The sequence below is a fragment of the Salvia hispanica genome, chromosome 1, assembly GCF_023119035.1.
Source record: "Salvia hispanica cultivar TCC Black 2014 chromosome 1, UniMelb_Shisp_WGS_1.0, whole genome shotgun sequence".
NCBI lineage: Eukaryota > Viridiplantae > Streptophyta > Magnoliopsida > Lamiales > Lamiaceae > Salvia > Salvia hispanica.
Window position 1 is genome coordinate 37,399,455 of NC_062965.1, and position 24,282 is coordinate 37,423,736.

The 24,282-nt window shown below is 33.8% G+C and overlaps 2 protein-coding genes and 1 pseudogene across 2 annotated transcripts; all 3 read right to left on the minus strand.

Moving 5' to 3' along the window:
- Window positions 1-1,472: 1,472 nt before the first annotated feature.
- LOC125201236 overlaps window positions 1,473-24,282 on the minus strand; it is a 25,592-nt pseudogene continuing 2,782 nt past the window's right edge.
- Window positions 1,625-2,209, minus strand: LOC125195754 (cytochrome P450 71AU50-like). Its single transcript, XM_048093961.1, has one exon. The coding sequence runs from the start codon at window positions 2,126-2,128 to the stop codon at window positions 1,625-1,627; it is 504 nt and encodes a 167-aa protein (XP_047949918.1). The 5' UTR covers window positions 2,129-2,209.
- LOC125195759 (cytochrome P450 71AU50-like) lies at window positions 2,218-2,857 on the minus strand (the record flags this gene model as incomplete). The annotated part of the gene is made up of 1 exon (XM_048093975.1): window positions 2,218-2,857. A coding segment is annotated over exon 1 (612 nt), but the record flags the coding sequence as incomplete, so codon positions are not given.

Sequence of the window (24,282 nt, forward strand, 5' to 3'; positions counted from 1 at the left end):
ATCTTTGTGAGATGGGGAAGTTTGATTTTTTCTTGAGAAATATCTACTCCCCCTGTGCTCTAATATGCGTCCCACTTTCATTCGACACAAATTTTGACAAATAAAATGAAAAGTGAATTGAAAAAGGTTAAGTGAAATGTCAATCTTGCTTTTAGATACGTATTGATTTTATAATAAAGACTAAAGTCTAATTTTGGTCCCCTACATTTGTCTTAAAATTCTTTTTGATCCCATACATTAGGTTTGTGACATTTGGGTCCCAAACATATTGTTTTGGTCAAAAAACTATTTTCTGTTAAAATTAACAATCAAAGTGTTTGAACAAAAAGATAAGTTTGCAGTGTAGAGAGCTATGAAAAATTCTGTTTTAGGATTAATTAACTATGAATGAGCAGTTTAAAAAATCAAAGAATTTTACATGCATATAAAAGTTCAATTTTCATACAAATGAAATTTAAATTTTAAATCATCAAATTTAACTCCACTTATTTTATCAATCCATTTTAACACTCTAAACATTCTTTTCTTAGATTTTGTGCCGAAAATTTTTCTCAGTAATGAGGAAACGGAAGGAGTGTTAAATTAATTAAGTTAATTAGATTATAATTAAGTTATTACATTGTTCAAACACTATTACTATTAATTTTAACATAAATTGGTTATTTTAGATCAAAACCAAATGTTTGGGACTAAAAGATACCAAAACAATATGTTAGGGATCAAAAGATACCAAAATAATATGTTAGGGACCAAAGGGTCATAAGCTAAAATCGGACTTTATTGTATAATAAAGTATGAGCGAAAATATATTAGTGAAATGCGAGAACCACTATAAAAAATGATAAAAATGAAATGGAATACTCCAATCATCCCACTTTAGGAGTCACTGTTTACCATTTTTAGGTGTCCCACTTTAGGAGTTCCAGTTGAAATATTACATACTCCCTCCGTCCCAATAAATATGAAACGTTTGTTTTTCGGCACATGATTTTATGTAGTGTTGTTTTATAAGTTAAAGAAGAGAAAGTAAAGTAAGAGAGAGGGAAAAATAGAGATAAAATTATTTCTATTTTAAGAAACGTTTCATTTTTAACGGGACAACCCAAAAGGAAAACGTTTCATTTCTAGTGGGACAGACGGAGTATATGGTAATAGGCCCCACATTGCACTAACTTTTGTCCACTCACATTTTATTATAAAATTACTATATAAAAGTAGTATCTATATTTCAATATCTTTTTTCACCAACTTTCATTGTATCAAACTCAAATGAGACTCTTAAAGTCGAACAAGTGGAATAATTAATATAGAATGGATTAGAACTAAGACACGTAGTAAGAGACGTGGTGAGTAATTGATACGGATCTACAAATCTTTATGGCCCCATCAATAATTGCAAGGGTTAATATAGGACTGGTGCGTACCTAGATGGATCTACTTGATTTGAGCAAAGGGATCGCATTGACGCATCATTAATGACATTTAACTAGCTTTATTGCGTATAGCATAATCTAATTATTAAAACAAAGTTTAGATCATGTGCCACACTTTGCAAAGTGTTACAAGGTCATCTCATAATCATAACTTAAGAGATAAACTAGAATATCTTGATCTAGATCAGTATTTATTCGTGCAAATAACATTGAGGATGTAGGCGATAAGTAGGAATGGCCATGAGATGCTTAGCTCTAGCCGTCACCAAACCAAAGTGCTCAGACATGTCTATTTCACTAGGCTTCATACCATTTGGAAGCTCCCAATCAAAGCAATGCACCAATTGCGCCACCACCAGTTTCACCACGGTCAGACCTAGTTGCAGCCCCGGGCAGCCCCTCCTACCCGAACCAAAGGGTATGAGCTGGAAATGGCGGCCTCTCAGGTCTATATCGCTTCCAATGAACCTCTCCGGTGTAAAAGAGTCCGGGTCAGCCCAAACATCAGGATCCCTTCCTATAGCCCACGCGTTCACCATAACTCTTGATTTCTTCGGTATGTAGAAACCCTGGAGCTCACAGTCTTCCATGGATTCGTGAGGGATTAAGAGGGGCACCACAGGATGGAGACGCATGGACTTCCTTGACCACGCAGTCCAAGTATTTGAGTTTGTCAAATGTGATTCTTCAACCATTTGATCCAATCCCACCACTGATTCAATTCTTGCTGGAGTTTCTTCATCACTGCTGGATGTCTCATCAGTTCCGACATTGCCCAGTCTGTCGCAGTTGCAGAAGTGTCCATTCCTGCTATCAGTAAATCCTGCACCTCCCTGTCGGAATACTTCCTCCCGAGGATCATCAAGCAGTTCATGTCGCCGCTGACATTGGAGATTCTGGCGCTGAGGTCAACGGCCTCAGCGCCAGCGGCCTCCTTGAGGGTGGATACAAGGAGGCCGACCTCGGCCTTTCGGACGGGCTCGAATTGGATGATTTTGGCGGCGCTGAGAAGGTGCAATGTGCAGAGCTTGCGCATGTCGCGCCAGTAGGGGCCGTAGGGGCCGAAGACCAAGTTGCGCTGCTCGTAGCTCATGAGGCGCGAGGCGTCGTTGAGAGGGCGGCTGGCGAAGACGAGATCGTGGGTCTTGAGGGCCAGCTCGGCTGCGGCCGGGGATGACACGACCACGGCCGGCACGAGGCCGAAGCGGAGGCCCATGACGGGGCCGTGTTTTCGGGCTAAATGGCATAGATTGACGTGAGGGTTGGGGCCAAGAAGGTGGAAATGGCCCAAGATGGGAAGGCCTCTCGGGCCTGGGGGAAGTCTTTTGGTGTTGTTTCGAGTGATTAAGAGATAAACGAGTAGTGTCGCTGCTAAAATCGCCCATATCCAATCCATTTTCCTACTCTCTCTTTCTCCATCTCGGTGAACAAGTTATTTAAATCATCAGAACACCTTTTAAGACAATATTTATGGTCAAACTATATGAGGAGTGGGGCATCAACTTTTTATTTAAGACGTGTACCAAACTAAAAAGGTGGAATGGCTTTATTATATGGGATGGATAGCCGTCGTATATTCAATTCGACGATTAAAATAATACTAGCATATTATAAAATTGAACACAATTTATTGAACCAATCGATTGTGGTCGCAAATGAGACCACGTGCTTCTAAATGAAGATACTTCAAACACAATTGTTGAACCAATCGATCGTGGTCGCAATTGAGACCATGTGCTTCTAAAATCTAAATGAAGATACTTAATTCATCTGCCATTGACAATCTCACTTTGAACTGATATTTACAATCTCACTTTTACTTGATATTTATTTTAAGAAATTATTTGATTATGTAAAAAAATAAAAAATGAATTAGTAAAATATAAACCTAATTTTTATACATAAGTTTTATAATAGAATATAAATCTAATGATTTAAGTGAATGAATATGAATGGAAAAAAGGTAAAAGAGACTTTAAAAATTATGGACACTCCAAATTGACAAAATGAGACATTTTTTCACAAGCAGAGGGAAAAGTTGTTATCAATTGCAGTGAACTATTATGGACATCCCCAGCGTGGAAAAAAGGAGCATATGGTCGCAATGGCGAGCTAGTGTTGCGAGAGGATGGGCCCTGATTGAATCAATAAGAGCCAAGCCTCCGCTCATTAGGCCATCCACATTCCTATCTCTTAACCATCCCATCTCTTCACTATTCATGGGCCCCACTGTACTTTTCACCCCATCTTTTAACTAAGAGACAATATCCCCATCCCTCTATCTCTTAACCATCTCAACTATTCATTCAATTTCATTTTTTTATTTTTATTTCCAACAAATTCAATTAATAAAAACACACTTTATTAAATAAAAGAAAATTATAATTTAAAATCCTAAAAAAAAGACATAATTTAAAATACTAGAAATTAAAAATTGCACACTTAAATTCAAAATTTCAAAACTCAAATCATAAGAAAATGATTTGGTATTTATAGAAGTGATTGTAAGCTTAAAAAAATTGAAAAAAAAATTAAAATTTGAAAAAAAACAGCTATAAACGGCTAGTATAATTTTTGGGATTTTTTTTAATTTTTATTTTCATTTTTGATTTTTTTTTCTGAATTTAAAAAAAAAAAACAAAAAAATTCAATTTTAATGGATATAAACGGCACCCACTCGCGGGCCGGCGAGTGGGTGTCACGGACGAATGGGAGAGCGCCACGACGCCACGAGACAACTCGTGAACCTCCTCTTCCGGAAGAGATAAGAGATGAGATAGGGACGAGACGGAGCTTGCATCGCTGTCTCGATGCCGTCTCGTCTCGAAGAGACGAGATCGAGACAACGACGAGATGCGCTGCGGATGCCCTTAGTAGTATCTATTAGCTGCCTGGGCCGATTTAAAGAAGGTAGGGTATGAAGTTCTTTTTTTTCTACTTCAAACTCTTTAGAAATTTTAGATAATAATTTGAAGCTATTACCGATTACCACAGCCAGTGTAGACTAAATCACCGTCTTTTTTAATAATAGGACGACAAATCGGCGATTTTTGAATAATAGAAAAATGTTTTAATGTTGCAGGCAAAATTAACTGCTTTCTGATGACTTAATACAATAATAATTTTATATTAAAAAGGCTAAATTTAAAAATGGTGGGGAACCAATTATTGGAGCTTCCATGACGTGGCGTATTTAATTTTAGTAGTACTAAAATAATGTGAGCCTCATTTTCAAAGGAAATAAAAATTAAGAATAATTGTTGGAGCTCTCCGGATAACAAATAGAATAGTCAAATTAAGAAGTTAACAAACTTTATATTTAATTATTACTAGTTTTTAGGCAAAATAGGTCCTTCTACTTTGATTGTTTATTTCAATAGATCCTTGTATAATTTTTTAATCTTAATTGATCTTTGTACTTTTAGATTTTATATCAATAGATCATTTTTAACATATTATATTCAATCCGTTAACTTAACCGTCAAATATATTCCACTTCATTAATCCTTATTCAAATAAAATCCACATCATATCTTATGTATTCCACTTAATCAATTATTAATAAAATAAACTCCACATCGTATCTTATTTAATGAAATCCGCATTTGATAATTAAATATACTACACCCTACCCTACGCGAACCTCCTTTAAATAAATTCCTAATTAGCTGTCATAAGTAGTTCTCCGATGAAAGTTCTTCTTCCCTATTGGAATGCTTTCATAAATTTGAACTTTTAGTAGTTGAATCTGGAATGATGCCCCAAAATCTCATTTAGAAGTAGGAACAACTGTTTTGAAGCAGGAACAGTATTCCAAATCTCGTTTAGAAATTTCATCGAACACATTGAATGCATTATAATTGGTTACATTTTGATTGCAATCAGCGATCAATTCTTCGCCACAATTCTGCAATTACAAGGCTCATTCCTCATCTTCTTTTTTTCAGAAACCAAAAATGGCACAACAAAATGAAAGAAATATTGAACTTCTAGCAAGTGTCCTCCTTTATCTTGTGTGTATATTTTTTGGGGCATTGTTCTTGCTTGTCTTCAACACGCAGAGAGATAAAGAAATTTTTTGTTTGATTAAATGGGCTAAAAATCATTGAAGAAGATTGATAATCGTTAGGTTAGTTGAAGGTGTAGTAGTTTGAGTATTACTGATTGTTTGGTTGTAGAGATATAAATCAGGAAAATGCAATTTGAATTTCTTTATGAAGTTTTCTTTTTTTATTTTTATGTTTTTTTTTTCAACTAGGATATTACGTGGAATATAATTAAATAATTGATATATGACGTGTTATTTTATAACGGAATAGTTAACGGTTCCGTTAATTAAGGATCGGAATATATCAAATATAAAAGTACAGGGACTTCGTAAAACGAAAAAATTGTACAAGGACCTATTGAAATAAACAATCAAAGTACAAGGACCTATGAATGTGTTTTACCTAGTTTTTAAGATAATTTTTCAAAAAAATTAAGAATTTTGGTCAAATATTGGTCTGTTCACAATTTTAAAATTAGCCATAAAATCATGAATTTAGACATTTTATCAATTTTTCAATGACCTTAAATTATAATTTTCTATTTGTAATAATATTGATTTGGCGCATACATATTTTAATATTATTATTTACTAAGTATATTGAAAATTGATAAAATACATGGGCGGTGTGTCCTCGTCGAATTTTTCGAATGGTACGTTAGGTACAATTTTACTCAAATTAAATCTCGTGAAAAAATTGAAAAAATATATTTAAATACATGATTTTTATGACTGATTTTCAAAATTATGGAACATAGTGGAATTTAACCAAAGTTCGTGATTTGCATGACCATTACCTTTTTAAATTTCAGCACTAGCTTATGTAATTTTCTGGTTCTATTACTGGGTGCGAGGAGTTGCTTTGTTTGTTGGGAGGCTGGCAGGGCGTGGTGACGCCCTCTCGTCGGCCAACGAGTGATTGTCGTTTAATGTTCATTGTAAAATAGTACTCCCTCCATCCCATAAAAATATGAGCAAGTGATATGGCACGAGAATTAAGATAAAATTGGTAAAGTAGTGTGTTAGAATTGGTATACTGAAAAGCATATTTCGAGCATGTTGTGGTGACGCCCTCTCGTTGGCCAACGAGTGATTGTCGTTTAATGTTCATTGTAAAATAGTACTCCCTCCATCCCATAAAAATATGAGCAAGTGATATGGCACGAGAATTAAGATAAAATTGGTAAAGTAGTGTGTTAGAATTGGTATACTGAAAAGCATATTTCGAGCATGTTGCACGGATAGAATTGCTTGTATACAATAAACTTTACAATCCACTTTTAACCCAAGGCGAGAAAAAGTAATTTTATCACATTGATCTTTGCTTGTGCATTTATAAGATATTTTTCAAACATTTAAATGTATAAGAAGCAAATAAGTCTAATTCTTCTGCAATAGTAGACTGGTTGTGAATGATGTTCATAGAAGGTGACGCAGTCGGTTCTTTATAGAAGAGAAATAGAATTTCACAACCTAGATAGGCTTTGACTACCTATCATGAAAGGTTGCAGTGTCAGTCCGCATGTTTCCTTACCTTAGGAAACAATACTGGTGTGGTATAACAATTGAGATAAGTCTTTCTTGCTATTTACTAAAAGACGAGGTCTCGCTGATTGTTATTTCTTAATCATTGTTGACATAACATTGAGCATATGATATTGATTATGCACTACTTTGATTTATCAAATGGTGCGGATTTTTCGCAATCCAAGAATCCTGATATCTTGGGTAGCGGTTATCAATGTCTAGAGGTGCTAGTATTGTTATTACAATGAATCGTGTGCTGGGTGAGTCCAGTTTGATAATTTCCTCAAGAGGTGTTCGAAAAAGGTTTTATTATTCAGAAACTCAGCCGGTTGGAATTTATTCCAGAATAATACATAAAGATTTTGAACTAGACAACTCTTGGAAAAAGATATTAATTAATTAAAGTCAAATAGCAGACTTAAATTAATTAATAGATATTTATATCTTAAACACGGGAGATAATAAATTAAAGAGGTAAAGCCCGAATTACTCGCAATTAGGGATTGGATGGGCAGTCAGTATTATTATACTATAGTGGATGATAATAATTTTATGTTGGGTTTGAATTAAATTAGGGCTCAGTTTAATTAGTAAAACTCCAACGGGTTTGGTCCAAGTCCGACCTCCATGGATCCCTAATCTGGCCCATAATAACTCTATATAAAAGGAGATTAGAAATGAGATTAATGATAATTTTTTTAATCATAATCTTCGTGCTCCCCTCTGGGAGTGGACGGAAAAATCAGTTTTGACAAAACTGATATTCTGTCTTCTTTCTAATCAAGCCCTTTTCGATTCTGACAAGCTTTGCCCACCCAAAGGTCATTATCTGAGTTCAGGATACAGATTAGAAGATTTGTGATTGAGTACGAAGAACATCTTGTGGAGAAGGCGCAAACAATCGTCATATTTTGGAGAATTAGATCGGTAATTCTAAACCGTAGGAAATTCATGTTTTAGGTTTTAATTCCTTTTACATGAATTATTTGTGTTCTTGTATGCAATTTTGATTGTTTAACATGTAGATAATAATCCCATAATAGATCAAATAGATCTGTAGATCTGATTTATTTGTTTATGCATGTCTTCCTCTGTGCAAGAGACACCAAACCCCAACATAGTGTTAGTGGATAGTGACACCCACATTATAAGTAGGGCTGGGGAAAAATACGAAAAAATGATATATCGCTCGTATCGTATTGAAAAATATCGAAAAATTATCGAATTTTCGATATATCGTAATTTTCGATACGATACGATATCGTATCGTAAGTTTTCGATACGATAACGATATGAATTTCCTTATATCGCGATATATCGTTTTATATCGAAAATACGATATATATCGATAATTTTCGATATATCGATATTTTCGATATATATCGATATTTTATTTTCGATATATCAAATTTCGATACGATATATCGAAATATCGATACGATAATGATATGAAAATTTTTTATATCAAAACTTTCGATACGATAACGATATGAAATTCTTTCATATCGATATTTTCGATGCGATACACGATACGACGTTTTCGATACGATATATCGTATCGATCCACCCCTAATTATAAGTAGTGTTTAATGGTGGTATGAGTTGTAAAAAAGTTGATGTATAGAGGTAATAAATATGGATAATTCTCCAAAAAATGGAATGCACATATTTTTGTGGAACAGACAAGAATGAAAAGTACACATATTTTTATGGGACGGGAGGAGTATTTTATAAAAAAATAGTTAAAATTTGATAAAATTTTCCTACTTTGTAGTATATACCTGTAATTTTTTTTATCATTTTTTTCTCTTTTTATTTAATTTATTTTCCATTTTTTTAATCATAAAATCATCTGTATATACCTCATTCATCAAATCATTTTTGTCACACCAAAATCTTCTTCTCTCACTCATTTTTTTTCCAAATTTTCACTCTCATTTTGCAAATATGGCTGATGAGCCATACGACTGGAATCGTATGTTGAACATGCTCAGCGGCGGCAACGTGCCGTTGCCGGATTACCTGACTCCGGGTACTAAAGGCTTTTCGATGCCCTCTATGGCGCGCTACTAGCCCGGGTCCGGCTACTCAATGCAATCGCTATCTCAAATTTGGGAGAACTAGCCAGAGGAGGAGGAAAGTAGGAACAAACTCTGGACAAATACGAAGCCACTGCCCGTCATGCCCACACTCTGCTCGAGAAGGAGAAATTGTTTGAATTGTGGATCTCCAACAAAACTGGAATGATTTTTGGACGAGGTGACTAGCACCTACAGCAACAAGCGCTCGAGAGGAACGTTGCCCTGCACAGCGAAGATGCTTCGCTGTCATTTCGCGCAAGTCGATGCGGACCCGAAAATTTTTTGCGACGTCTACAAGAATGAAGAAATGCAGTACCAAAGCGGAACAAGTGGAGTTGACTTTTTGAGGGCGGCTATAATGGTCTTCCAACAATACATTGTGCGGGCCTTCAAGTATGGCAATACTTGGGCGAAGGTTTGGAATATCGATAGGTGGGCCGGTGGCACCGAGTCCAGCACGGAGTTCAGCTCTAAATGACGAAGAACATGGCGAATGACCTGTAACACCACCTACCCGCTGGCTACTAGCCAGATAAATGAGGCCACAATTTGATACCATAAAGTATGGTGAATTAAAATTTATTAAATTAAATAAAATATTTTCACATCATCAAGTTGCAATGTGGCTCACAATCCATCACAAATATCATAAATTACTCGTATGAAGCACCACTAACCACATAATCATACTCATTATTACTAACAGGCACACAAACAATTTTCAAATTCACGTAACCGTTAATCAACCGCACATACCCAAGTCTAACTACCTCATTAAGCAACACCCACATGTTTGGAGTACTAAAACTATAATATGCCCACGTGCAAGGCCCGATCGAAATCATAAAATATTTTTCATTGTGTGTGGACCGATCAAATATCATATACTCCCTCTGTTCCAAGGTAAGCGAGTCATATTCCTTTTAGGTAGCAAAAAATCCTCTCCCTTACTTTATTCTCCACCTACTTTATTTACCCTTTATTGCTCCACTTTTCCCTCTCTTATACTTACTCTCTCTACTCTAACTCTTTAAATATCAATTCCTTAGATCTTGTGCCAAAATAAATGTTTCGCTTATCTTGGTATGGGGGAGACGAGCGCAGAACGGGGATTGATATGTCTCTAAGAAATGTTTAGCTTATCTTGAAATGTCAAAAGAAATTTCTCTAAGAGTATCTATGGTTTCAGGGCATATACTTAACTCTAAAGGGTATCTTTGGTTTTAGTTGAAATGTCTCCGTGCTCTATTTACCACTTACTTTAATGTCTTTCATTACGTGTAGAAAAAGCGAAACATATTCCTATGATTTTTCATAATTTCAGCAATTTTACAATTGCACATCGATTAAAAAAAACACAAAAAAACCAAAACAAAACTCAGCTTCTTATCTGATCTGTTTTAAAGTATTTTATAGCTACATAGCTAATTTTTTTTGCTTTATAAAATATTAGTATCCTTGGTTCAATTCACTATAACATGCAATAAACTAAAATTTGATGTATGGTATATTTATACTATTTGAGTTTACAAGTTTTTTACTTTAAAATTTTCATTCTTTACTTGTCATTTCTTTTAATTATTACTTTTGGAACATTACGTCGAACTTCAGTCCAAAAAATAATCACATGTTCTTAATTCATACATTTGATATTCTAAAAATATATAGTTAATATTTTCTCTTTAAAAATATTAGAGTTCTTGGTCATTCACTATACCATTCAACAAATTAAAATCTTATACTTATACTTCGTATGATATAGCAATACATATTGAGTTTGCGGTTTTCATTTTAATTCTTTAGATTCCAAAAATATAATTCACTATATTTAATTTCTTAAATTTTAGAATGTTGCAATCGAGCCCGATGAAAAAATAATCACATGTTTTTAACACATTTATTAATATTTTAAAGCTATATAGTTAATATTTTCTCTTTTTTCATAAAATAGTAGAGTTTATTGCTCAATTCACCGTATAATAAGAGAATTTATAATTTGATCTACCATGTATTAATACTAATTAAGCATGCGATTTTCATTTAAGATTTTTCTAATTTTTTATATTAATATTTACATTCCAATATTTTAATTATTTTTAGAATATTATAACTCGTTAAAAAAATTATCACACGTTCTTAACTCATTTTTGTGACATTCTAAAGCTAAATAATTGTTTCTCATTTTTTTTTTTCAAATATCAGTATTGCTAACTTTAAAAAAAATACTGTATATAGAATTAGTAGAGTATACGATTCTTTATGTTCTTAATTTTGAATCAATTAGTTGATATATACTACATTAAAATAATCTAAAATGAAAAAAGTGAATTCATCCAATTATTTTCGTAATAAACGATAATTTATTGATTTTTCTTTTATGAAAAGTTATACTCGAATCTCAATAAAAAATAATTATATGTTCTTAACTATATAGTTATAATTTTTCTTTTTTTTATAAAAATACTAGAACTCCTAGCTCAGTTAAAATAAAAAAAAATATAGCATGTAATATTGATATCTCATTAAAATCTATACTACTTAAAAGTGGCAGTTTGTTGAAGTTACCATAATACTCTTTTTGAAGGGAAAATGAAAGCTACTACCTCCGTCCCCCAAAATTTGCTACACTTTGACCCGACACGGGTTTTAAGAAATGTAATGGAAAGTGAGTTGAAAAAGTTGGTGGGATGTGAGTCCTACTTTTAAAGTATTAGTTTTATAATAAAATGTGAGTAGGAGTGAGTTAGTGGAATATGAGGTCCACTACCAAAAATGATAAAAGTGAAGTGTATCAAATTTTCAGGGACGGACCGAAATAGTAAACTGTATCAAATTTTCAGGGACAGAGGTAGTAATTGTGTAAATTAATTTTCGTTTCACAAATGTTGCCATTTTTTGTAAGTGGTTTGTGACTGTACTGTCTAGACTCTATAGACATGTTAAAAATAATTGGATAAAAAATGGTCCAATCAAATGTAAATTTCTTGAAGAAAATACTTTTATATAGTTGCACTAGAATCCTGATTTTATTTTATGATGATTGCAGCATAGGTGAGGTTCTGCTTGGAATCCGGCGAAGGCTTCGGCGACAGCAAGCGGGTGAGACGGCAAGAGAGATGCCGGAGATGAAGAGGAAGCGGCAACGATGCTGCTGTCCAGTGAGGGACAAAGGTAAAATCTTTAGAACACCAAACGAGCAAAACATAAGTTTTAAATTAGAACTCTTGAAAACATGATTTAAAATTACAGAAAAATACCTCACACGGGCGACGACGCTGGCGTGAATGGAGACGAAACGGTTGACGGCGGTGAGTCTAGCCGCTAAATGCAGTGGCGACTGTTGCAAGCATGATTTTAGCTACAATAAACGAATAAGCCATGCTTGGTCAATAGTTAAAGCATGCGATACATATTAAATAAAGGATGAGGTGGCAGCTGAGGTGGCGAGAGCGTGGCAGCTTATGACGTGGTTGTGACGTGGAAAGAGCGTGCTTGCATGTGAAGAGGGAGCTGAGGTGGAATGTGACGTGGAAAGTGGCGAGGATCGCGTGAGTTGAACGAGCTAGGAACAGAGTATAAAAAGGGGAAGCTGCTGTCATTTCTTTTTGCGTGATTTGTGTTTTGTTGCTGAGCTTAGATCGTGGATCTAGAGCGTTTCTCTCTTTCGAATCATTGTACTTGTTGATTGTTCTTCTTGTAATACAATTCCTTCCTATTGATCATTCATTGCGTTGCTTATTGCGTTTTATCGCGAATTATCGGTGGATTTGTGTGTTACGAGCTAAGATAGGGAGACCTCGGAGAAAAGTCGTAACAAGTGGTATTCAGAGCAATCGATCTCCGGACGTAGGAACGGTGACTCGAGGTGCGGAAATGGAGAAGAAAATGATCGAGATGATGGAGCAGAGAATGGGCGAGATTTTAGAGCAAGTTTTGCAAGCTCACGGAGGGAAATTGGAGGAACTTACGCAGGCGATCGCTGCAATTAATCTGCAGAATCAAAAAAATAAAGCAACACTAAACTGCGGAGAAGGTAGTAGTGGAGGAGTTCGGAACGAAGGTGGAAATGATTGAGGAAGATCTACACGGTATGAGTTTCCTAAATTCGATGGAGATGGATTTGAAGGGTGGATGATGAGAGTGGAGTATTTTTTTCAAGTAGCGAAGGTACCAGATGAAGAGAAAGTAAGAGTTGCAGCGATTCATCTCGAAGGCAAGGCGTTGCAGTGGCATCGAGGATTTGAGAGCTTACATGGAGATGTGGCGTATGCAGATTGGCCGTGTTATAGCTCGTCCTTAGCCGCGCGATTTGGAGCACATGCGTATGAGGATCCTCTGGCTGACCTCAGAAATCTCAAACAAAAAGGTACGCTACAAGACTATATGGATACTTTTGATGAATTATATCCGAGGGCAGGAATTAGAGAAGATCAAGCTTTGAGCTTCTTTCTATCTGGATTAATTGATGAATTGCAAATGCCTGTGCGGATGTTTAGACCTAAGGGGTTAGCTGAGGCTTATTCTCTAGCAAAATTACAAGAACTTACTGTTAAGGCTTTAGGTGTTAAATCAAAAGTGACTCAAAGTAATGTGCAAGCTAGTAGCAGCTATTATTCGAGTAGCAAACCTCTTGCAGTTACAGCTACTAGTAAGGTTGCAGGAGCTGTAGCCAATTGGAATGGGGAAATAAGGACAGTAAATGGGGGGGAGTGAGAGCTAGCACAAATTTAACACCTAAGGAAATAGATGAAAAGAGAGCAAGGAAAGAATGTTTCTGGTGCCCTGAGAAATTCACTCCAAACCATCAATGTAATAAAAGAAAATCTTATGTGATACAATTGCTGGAAGTGGGAGATGTAGTTAAGGTTGAAGAGCAGGAGGAGAGTGAGGAGGAGATAGAGGAAGGAAAGGCTGATCTGCAGCTGTCTCTGCATGCCATGTGGGGAAAAGATGGCCCTCAAGTCATGAGAATTAAGGGAAAATGTCAGAAAAAAATCATAAGAATCCTGATAGATACTGGTAGCACTCATAATTTTTTAAGTGCTAAGGCAGCAAGGAAGCTTGATTGTGAACTACTTCCAGTTAACTCAAAGGCAGTGGAAGTAGCTAATGGGCAAATCCTACAATGTAAACAGAAGTGTAATAATCTGGAATGGGAGATGCAAGGGTCCAAGTTTCAAGGGGAAGTCTATCTTATTAACTTGGAGACTTATGATCTCATATTGGGAGGAGAATGGTTATCCACCTTAGGAGAGATTAAGTGGAATTTTAATAATCTCAGTATGGTATTTGAACTAGATGGAGAAGAAGTTAAGCTTCAAGGAGAGAGGTGGTCACCAAAAGCTGAGCAGCTTCATTGTTTACATGTTTTAAACCAGGGAGAAGAAGATGTGAATGAAAAAGAGATAAGTCAATGGATGCCTTCAGTTGAGACAGAATTGGATTGCTGTTATGAGATCAGTGCAGAAGAGATTTGGCCTGGTCTGAGTTTAATTCTGGAAGAATATGCAGCAGCGTTTGAGGAGCCGAAGACCTTACCTCCACAGAGAGAGCAAGACCATAAAATAATATTGAAAGAGGGTGCAGAGGCAGTAAATATGAGACCTTATAAGTATGCGGCACATCAAAAAGATGTGATTGAAACTATGATTGAGGATATGTTGAAAGCTGGAATAATCAGACACAGTGAGAGCTCTTTTGCAAGTTCTATTGTGTTGGTTAAAAAGAAAGATTCTTCTTGGAGGATGTGTGTGGATTATAGAGCCTTGAATGCTATAACGGTTAAGGATAAATATCCAATACCAGTAATAGAGGAGCTGCTTGATGAACTAGGGAAGGCTGCTTGGTTCTCAAAAATAGATCTGAGATCTGGGTATTGGCAAGTGAGGATGAGACCAGAGGATATACATAAAACTGCATTCAAAACTCATTTGGGCCATTATGAGTTTTTGGTAATGCCCTTTGGTTTAACTAATGCTCCAGCCACCTTTCAAAATCTGATGAATACTATTTTCAGGGAGTATTTGAGAAAGTTTATCTTGGTCTTCTTTGATGATATTCTGATATATAGCGGCACCAAGGAGGAACATGAATATCACTTGAAGATAGTAATGGAATTGATGAGAAACCACAGCTTATTGGCAAAGAGAAGCAAGTGCACTTTTGGGTGTAAAAGAGTAGAATACCTTGGCCATGTAATATCTGATGAGGGGGTGGCTACTGATGAGGGGAAAATTGAGGCAGTTAAAAATTGGCCTCAGCCTAGGACAGTGAAGCAAGTGAGGAGTTTTCTAGGCTTAACTGGCTACTACAGAAGGTTTGTACACAATTATGGGGTGATATCAAGGCCATTGATAGAAGTGATTAAGGGAAATGTGTTTAAATGGACATCAGAAGCTCAGGATGCCTTTGATAAGCTGAAAAATGCCATGATCACAACCCCTGTGCTGGCCTTGCCTAATTTCTCCAAAGAGTTTGTTGTGGAGACAGATGCTTCGGGTGTTGGTATTGGAGCAGTTCTAATGCAAGACAAGCATCCAATAGCTTTTATTAGCAGATCCTTGTCTCCTAAATATCAAGCCTTATCAGTCTATGAAAAAGAGTTGTTAGCTATCCTTATGGCAGTGAAGAAGTGGTGCCACTATCTACAAAGTAAAAAGTTTGTTATATTGACAGATCACCAAAACTTGAAGTATTTGATAGAACAAAAGCTGACCACCCCCACTCAACAGGCTTGGATGACCAAACTTATGCAGTTTGATTATGAGATCAGATACAAGAAGGGCATAGAAAATTCAGTAGCTGATGCCTTATCTCGAGTGCCAGAGGTGATGACCTATGCACTAACTTCATATGTGATTCCCTTAGAATTGATTGCAAAAATTAAGGAGTCATGGAAGAAGGATCCTCAAGTACAGAAGCTACTCGAGGAGAAACAGCAAGATGAGAGCTCACATCCAAAATTTAGTTGGAATAAGGGAGAGTTGAGAAGAAAAGGGAAGTTGGTGGTGGGTAATGATCTGACATTGAAGGCTCAAATACTATCTATTTTTCATGAGTCTGCTCTTGCTGGTCATTCTGGAGTGTTGGGAACTTACAAGAGAATATCAGCCTTGCTCTATTGGCCTAAGTTGAGGAAGGAGGTTAGAGAATCTGTGAGGGTCTGTGTTATCTGCCAGAAATACAAACCAGGTAACTCTCCTCCCTCTGGCTTGTTACAGCCTCTGCCAATACCTGCTGCTCTTTTTACAGATTTAACTATGGATTTTATTGAAGCTTTGCCAAATTCTCAAGGATATGATACCATATTATGGTAGTAGACAGGCTAAGTAAATATGCCCATTTTATGGCCTTGTCTCATCCTTTCACAGCTAAGAAGGTAGCAGAGGTATTCTTGGATTCAGTCTTTAAACTACATGGTATGCCTATTAAAGTGGTGAGTGATAGAGGGGCAATTTTTGTGGGAAATTTTTGGAGGGAGTTCTTAAATCCTGAAACTGATGGCCAATCAGAGGTAGTTAATAGGTGCTTGTAGTGCTATTTGAGGTATGCCATGGGGGAAAAGCCAAATACTTGGTCTCGGTGGTTGGCCTTAGCTGAGTATTGGTATAACACTACCTATCATTCAAGTATCAAAATGACCCCTTTTGAAGCTTTATATGGCTATGCACCTCCTCTACATGTTCCTTATTTACCAGGAGACTCTAATGTGGAAGCGGTGGATTTATCTTTGAGAGACAGAGAGGAGATGATTACTATACTTAAAGGAAATATTCAGAAAGCAGCTGACAGGATGAAGAAACAAGCCGACCAACATCGAAGTGATAAGGAATTTAATATTGGAGAGTGGGTATGGTTGAAGTTACAAGACTATAGGCAGAGATCTATAAGAGGCAAACACCATAAGTTTGAGCCGAAGTATTTTGGTCCATATCAGATATTGGACAAGATAGGGAAGGTAGCATACAAGTTGAACTTACCCTCCTCGGCAACCATTCTTGATGTGTTTCATGTGTCTCTATTAAAACCGGCTGCTCCCCCAACTGGTCCTATAACTGACTTACCCAATATATCTCACATAAATGATGCTATTCCTCAGGCTATATTGGACAGGAAGATGGTGAAGCGGCAGAATCATGCAGCAACAAAGTGGTTAATTCATTGGGTTGGAAGATAGCCGGCTGATGCATCTTGGGAGTTTGTGGATGTCATCAAGGAAAGATTTCCATGGTTCCTTGAGGACAAGGAACTTTGAGAGGGAGGCATTGTTGCAAGCATGATTTTAGCTACAATAAGCGAATAAGCCATGCTTGGTCAATAGTTAAAGCATGCGATACATATTAAATAAAGGATGAGGTGGCAGCTGAGGTGGCGAGAGCGTGGCAGCTTATGACGTGGTTGTGACGTGGAAAGAACGTGTTTGCATGTGAAGAGGGAGCTGAGGTGGAATGTGACGTGGAAAGTGGCGAGGATCGCGTGAGTTGAACGAGCTAGGAACAGAGTATAAAAAGGGGAAGCTGCTGTCATTTCTTTTTGCGTGATTTGTGTTTTGTTGCTGAGCTTAGATCGTGGATCTAGAGCGTTTCTCTCTTTCGAATCATTGTACTTGTTGATTGTTCTTCTTGTAATACAATTCCTTCCTATTGATCATTCATTGCGTTGCTTATTGCGTTTTATCGCGAATTATCGGTGGATTTGTGTGTTACGAGCTAAGATAGGGAGACCTCGGAGAAAAGTCGTAACAGCGACAGTGACGTCAACAGCGGCGGTGGGGTGTACCTAAGAGAGACGTGAGAAAAAAAACGAGAAGAAGAAAGGGAGAGGAAGGAGAAAAACGGGCGGTGGTGGGCAACGGCGACGGAAAGAGAGATGAGAAAAGGAGAGGGCGGTTGCTGGCCGAGGGAGTCGCTGGAGCTCACCACAGCTAGGCTGGCGTGTGAGGGCGGCGGGGAACGGCGACTGGGCGAGCTATGAGGTGTGGCGGGTGTGGAGGAAGCAAGTGGGCGGGGAATCAGGGCGTTGGACGGCGAGGCAAGCGGAGAGAGGCAGGCGGGGCGGGCAGCGGCGGAAGGAGTTGGATACCGTTGAGGGAGAGAGAGGAAGGAGGCGCATCAGTTTAATTTAGGGTTTCATGGATTTAGTTAGTATATACAAATTGGGATCTAATTTGGGGCTTTTAATGTAGCATAGGTTCTTACAGGAGTAGTATATGATTAATGTTCTTTTTAATTAAATAGGAGTAGAATTTATGTTAAACTATATAATTATTATTATAGTTTATAGCAAGGTTCTAATTTAGGCGTTAAATTTATGTTTATTGTATATATTTTAAAAATTAAATTAAATTTGTTTATTAATTTCTTGAATGTTTTTATTACTCTTTTGAAATTATTTTTATATTATATTTATGTATAAAGTTTTATTTATATTTAATACTATTCCGTCTCTGTAATTTATAAATATACATATTTAAATTAGAACCTAGCTTTAATTTTGTTTCATTATGTATATTTTGATAATTAATGAGGAAATAAAAATAGTTAATTGTTTCTAAAGATTATCCACAAAGATTTTATTTTTAACATTATCTTTAACACATTGTATTGTATGTGTATGCCAAAGTGGTCCACTATTTCATGTTCAAATTCATGACAATTATAGTATAAGTCTTATCCCAAACTCATAGATATCATGCTTTAATATGATTTTAATTATATTTATATGTATCTCATAGATATTATTAGCAAAAATAAATGACCTCCTTTAATTTTAATTGTATACTTCGTATAAGTTAATGTGATTAAGATTAATACACAAATATAAGACACTAAAGGAAGACTAACACCCCATCCCCACTATTTCACGAAGTTGTACGAAGACAGAATAGAGAAGAGATAATTGTATTATTTGTTAATAGAAACCAATTTTGGATTAGGATAATGTATTATTTGCTTTTCATAATCCTAGCAATTTATTATTATTAATATTATTATTTGATTTATTTTTATTTAAGATAACTGTTCTTGTTGTCTTTCTTTCAATTCTTCAAAAAGAATAAATAATACTCTACAAAACTCCATTTGCTTTATTAGTTTATACAATGAATATTGTGATATATGTAACATTTTAACAATTTTAGAAATTTGACTGTCAGGATAAATAATAAAATGAATAATATTTCATATTAATTTAGATAGAGATAATACTTATCAATTATTCAAATTATAAAATACAGTATAAATAGATGTAATGCATTTAAGTTTAGTATGCTAGCTATACTAAATTATCATGTGATATATAAAATTGTACTCTATTTTCTTCACATGGTAATACACAACTAAACTATATAATTATTATATTTATATAATAATCTGATTTTTTTGAATCGATCTCAACTCACACATATTTTCTTTATTTGTGTATCGTATTTTAACTAAACTCACATTCTTTGATCATTAATCACTCATCTCTTCTTTGTGATTTATTTTACTCCACTTATATCATAAATTAAAATTGTATAAAATCGTTTGTTGAATTTGAAATTTTTTCATTTATTAGGAAAGAATAAATTATTAATTTAGAGTGGGACATGATTTACATTTTTGTTTTGTAAATCTTTCTATGATTTTGAATTCTTATTTTCTATAGTTTAATTAATATTACTCCCTCCGTCCCGGCTAAGATGACGCATTGCTTAGCCGGCACGGGATTTTAGGAGTTATTGGTTAAAGTGTTTAATTGGAGAGAGAGAAGGTGTGTGTAGATATTAAAGTAGAGAGATGAAGATAGATGGATATTTTAATAGGAGTGAGAAAAAGTGGTTGAGTGTATTAATTGGAGAGAGAAAGTTACCAAAAAAAGAAATGTGTCATCTTAGTTGGGACAAACTAAAAAGGAAAACGTGTCATCTTAAGCGGGACGGAGGGAGTAGTATTCGTTATATGAAAATCTTATGTCCCATGCATAGCATGGGTGTTAACACTAGTTAGATAAATACTCCCTAATATAGTGCGTCTCACAACTAATTAAATATTTTGAAATTGTTAAACACATATTTTGGAACCATCTATTATCATACTCTGTTGGTCATTAGTAGTCACATTTCTTGGCGGCACGAGTTTTAAGAAATATTAAGAAAAGTGGGTGGCAAAAAGTTAGTGAAATATGAGTCTCACGTGTACTAGCTTTAAATGAAATGTGAGTGATATGAGTTAGTGGAATGTGGATCCTATTACCATTTATGGAAAAAGTAAACCGGAACTCCTATTCACGGACAGACTAAAATGGAAAAAAAGGAACTCCTATTCGCGGACGGATGGAATATTACATTTTTCAAAAGAAATAGACATTTATATAATTACAAATCCATAATTTTTTAAAAAACAGTGATTAAATTTCATAGTATTAATTTTAATACGGGTGGCTATTATTTACTATTTCTTTATTAATTTGTGATCGCAATTCACACACTACAATTGGTCATATCAGGGAGTAGTATAAAAACCTACTCGTAGTATAATTGATTTAATAATCTAAATTGAAATATTAGAATTGTTTTGTTAATTTTCAATATGGTTCCCACAACAAGTCTATTTCATTTTCATGAAACTTCTCCAAGTTCTCTTCTCTCTTCTATATCCATGCTTTTCCGCAAGAGCATGGATGTAGGCCCGGACTCTGATTTATTCATTTTTTACTCCCTGCTCTTCGCCGAATTCTCGAAAGGTAAGGTATGCTCAATTTTTATCATTTCCCTCTTTTGTTTTATTTCTAAAGATTAAATATTGAATTTCAAATTTTGGTGTTTTTAACTTGTAGATTTGTAAAGGTCCTAAAATCATCGAATCGGTGACATATCGGGGTTGTGGGGCTGTCCTCGTGTCGATGGGGTGCCTTAGTCCAGTCGCTGGAAACCGCCAGATTCATACTCAAGAGATAAGATTCTTAATTTGTGCTTACTTGGTTTGATAACCAAGGTATATTATACATCTCATCATTTTTTTAATTTAGAAAATTAAAAGTTATTTAATAATAATATAATTAGTTGTGAATGACTATAATTATTTCGTTTGATGATATTAAAAATAAATCAAGTATATATACATGTAGTCTTACGAGTTGCGTGTGTAACCTTTATTTTTAGACTCATACACACAATGTTTCGTCTTCATCTTCGGATCCAAACATATTGCAAATACCATTGATTTTATAATAACCCATGGATATTGTTCGAATTTTAGTGAATTCAAACACTTCAAAATAAGTTTGAAAGTTCTAATTATATAATGTTATATTTTGAGCTATAACATTACATTAGTCAAAGATGTTGCAAAAATCTTTCAATTCCCATTTATTTAGACAAATTTCATAAATCAATTTATGAAATTTGTCTAAATAAATGGGAATTGAAGTTTAAAGGTACCCCTTCCATTTTTAAATGATAATTTTAGTTAAATAGAAATTTTATTCGTAAAGAAATTCAATTTATGAAATTTTCTAAAATAAATGGGAATTCAAATTTGATGATATCACTTCTATTTTTAAATGATAATACTAGTTAACTAGAAATTTTATTAATCAAGAAATTCAATTTTTGATATTTGCCTAAACAAATGGAAGTGTATTATTGCAGTGATTGTATATAATTTCAATTATATTGTATAATTTGAAACATAAAAGGTTCATCTATATTTAAAATTTGACTAAACAAATGGAAGCATATTATTGCATTGATTGTAATATATAATTTCGTACCTTATATAATTCACGTAATTTGATAATGAGTTGACTTTACAAATATAATAAAATGGTAGTTTAGTGAAGATATATTAGTTGATAAAAACACCGATTTAAATAAAAACCGATTTTAAATATAGGGATATATTGTATACACAATCTTTGTTAATACTCCGTATATCTTTATTCATGAAATAAATATTACTCCCTCCGTTCCACAAAAGATGTCACACTTGTAGGGCGATACAAAATTTTATGAGGTTTTGTTTTGTATGTTAAATGGAGAGAGAAAATATAATTTTTATATTCATATGAGAGAGAACTTTATCTAAAAAGAGAAATATGCCATATTTTATGGGACAAACCAAAAAGGAAAATGTGACATTTTTTATGGGACGAACGGAGTAATATAGAATGAATCAAAATGGAGAACTTAGACAAATAATAAGAAGGATAAAGATAAATTAACAACAACTGTATATACAAAATACCCCTTAATTTAATTCTATTTTGAGGATAATATTTTATGACTAATTTACCCTTAGTAATTAATGTTGGATATTTCTAACTGTACTAGTTTAGGAAAATATCATTGATTTAGGTTTTAAACTATTTATGTTAATATTGATTAACACACTACATAATTAAATTACTATATTTAATTATAAAATAAATACTACTCTCGTAGTATATAATTTAATAAAGTACTATACTACCTTTTAAAAGAAATTTATATTTGTTCATTTTATAGTTTAGTATCTAGTGTTTTATTGTCATTCATATTATTTTTTCATAACTTTTTTGGGTTTTTTTTGTTAATATTTCATTCAAATTGTCATGCGATGTAAATCATCAATATTGTTACAATGAAATAATTCAATATATGAAAATAATAAATTCAAATAATAAAATAATTTTTTATATAACTGAAATGTTAACTATACATGAGAACATACTTATAGTCATAATAATTTAATATATTTTGTGTTTTCTTTTTATTTTTGCGCTATTTTTCTTTAATAGTTTCCTTAGCTTGTTCCTTTTTTATTAAATATCCAAAAGCATATACATAATTTTTTTAATTTTAATTACTTTTAGCGATAAGTATTTTTATATTAATAAAATATTAATCATTATTTCTTAACTAATCATTCAGTTATACAATAATATAATTGAATGCGAATGACCATTATCATTTTAATATATTTTTTACTATTATACATTGTATTATGTTTGTTTTGTAATTTTTGAGTCAAGATGTAGATTCCACAAAAAAACCGACTAACGATCATCAATTAGTTGGACGAGAGTACTAAGAAATCAAGTATATATATAGTATATATATATATATATATATATATGGTCATTTTAAAATTGTTGAATAATAAAATATTTGGATGTGAATAATAATTAATGCTCCTACTATTGTTTTAAATTATTTTTATTACTTATATATCAAATTTATTTTTATTTCATGATTTTGCGTCAAGATATTGAATTAATGATTATCAGTTAGTTTAATGTTAGTATTATAAAATTAAGTGTACATATATGTGGTTGTTCATAATTTACAATTTTAAAAATTATTTAATACTATTAAAATCGTTTGATCGAATGATTGTTTGTTTTAATTTATTTTTTATTGTTGTATTCATTTCATAATTTTTGAGTCAAAACGTATAGTATTCAAGGAAATCGACGTGATGATATTTAATTAGTTGGATGACAATACTAATTAATTAAGTATATTTACAAGGGGATGTAATCAATTGCTAACTAATTATCAATCCCAAATTGAGACCAATTTTCAACTATTAGATTAGAAGATCTTGTGGTTAATATAATGCCAAGTGTAATATATTTTAAATTTAAATAATTATTAATTAAATTAAAAGGGTATTAATTTCAAATCCTGTAGTAATTATAACTAACTACTTTCTCTCTCCTCAAAATCATCTCAAATCTTTAAATTTACGTAACTCTCTCAATTTAAATTATTTTTTCGCAAAAAATATATCAAATTAAAGATAATTTAATAAGGATTCCAACGATATCTCAATTGCATATGTTCCGACGACGTTCGGATGATGAAATTTGATATTTTTTATTTTAGTTTTCGTAAATGTTGATACCCAGATTTTTATCAACAAATAAATCAAAAAATCTCAATAAAACCATGTAAAAATCTCAATAAATATGTGTTGATATTTTCTTGTACTAATGTTGATATTCTTATATCATATTGTTGATATTTGTAATACACAATGTTGATATAAAAAAACACCCACGAAAATTATCATATGATAACATAATGACGATATTACCCTTTTGTTGATATTTTGTCTACTATTTATTGAGATTTGTGAGCTTTAATCTCATCCACTCATTTTAAAATCCAAGGGTGGAGATTTAGTCTTGATTTTGGATTAGGGTGCTATAAGCATTAGAATAAGACCCT

What these genes read in the sequence shown, in the direction of transcription:
- LOC125195754 (XM_048093961.1), bottom strand. Translation starts at nt 2,128, where the DNA reads ATGGTTGAAGAATCACATTTGACAAACTCAAATACTTGGACTGCGTGG.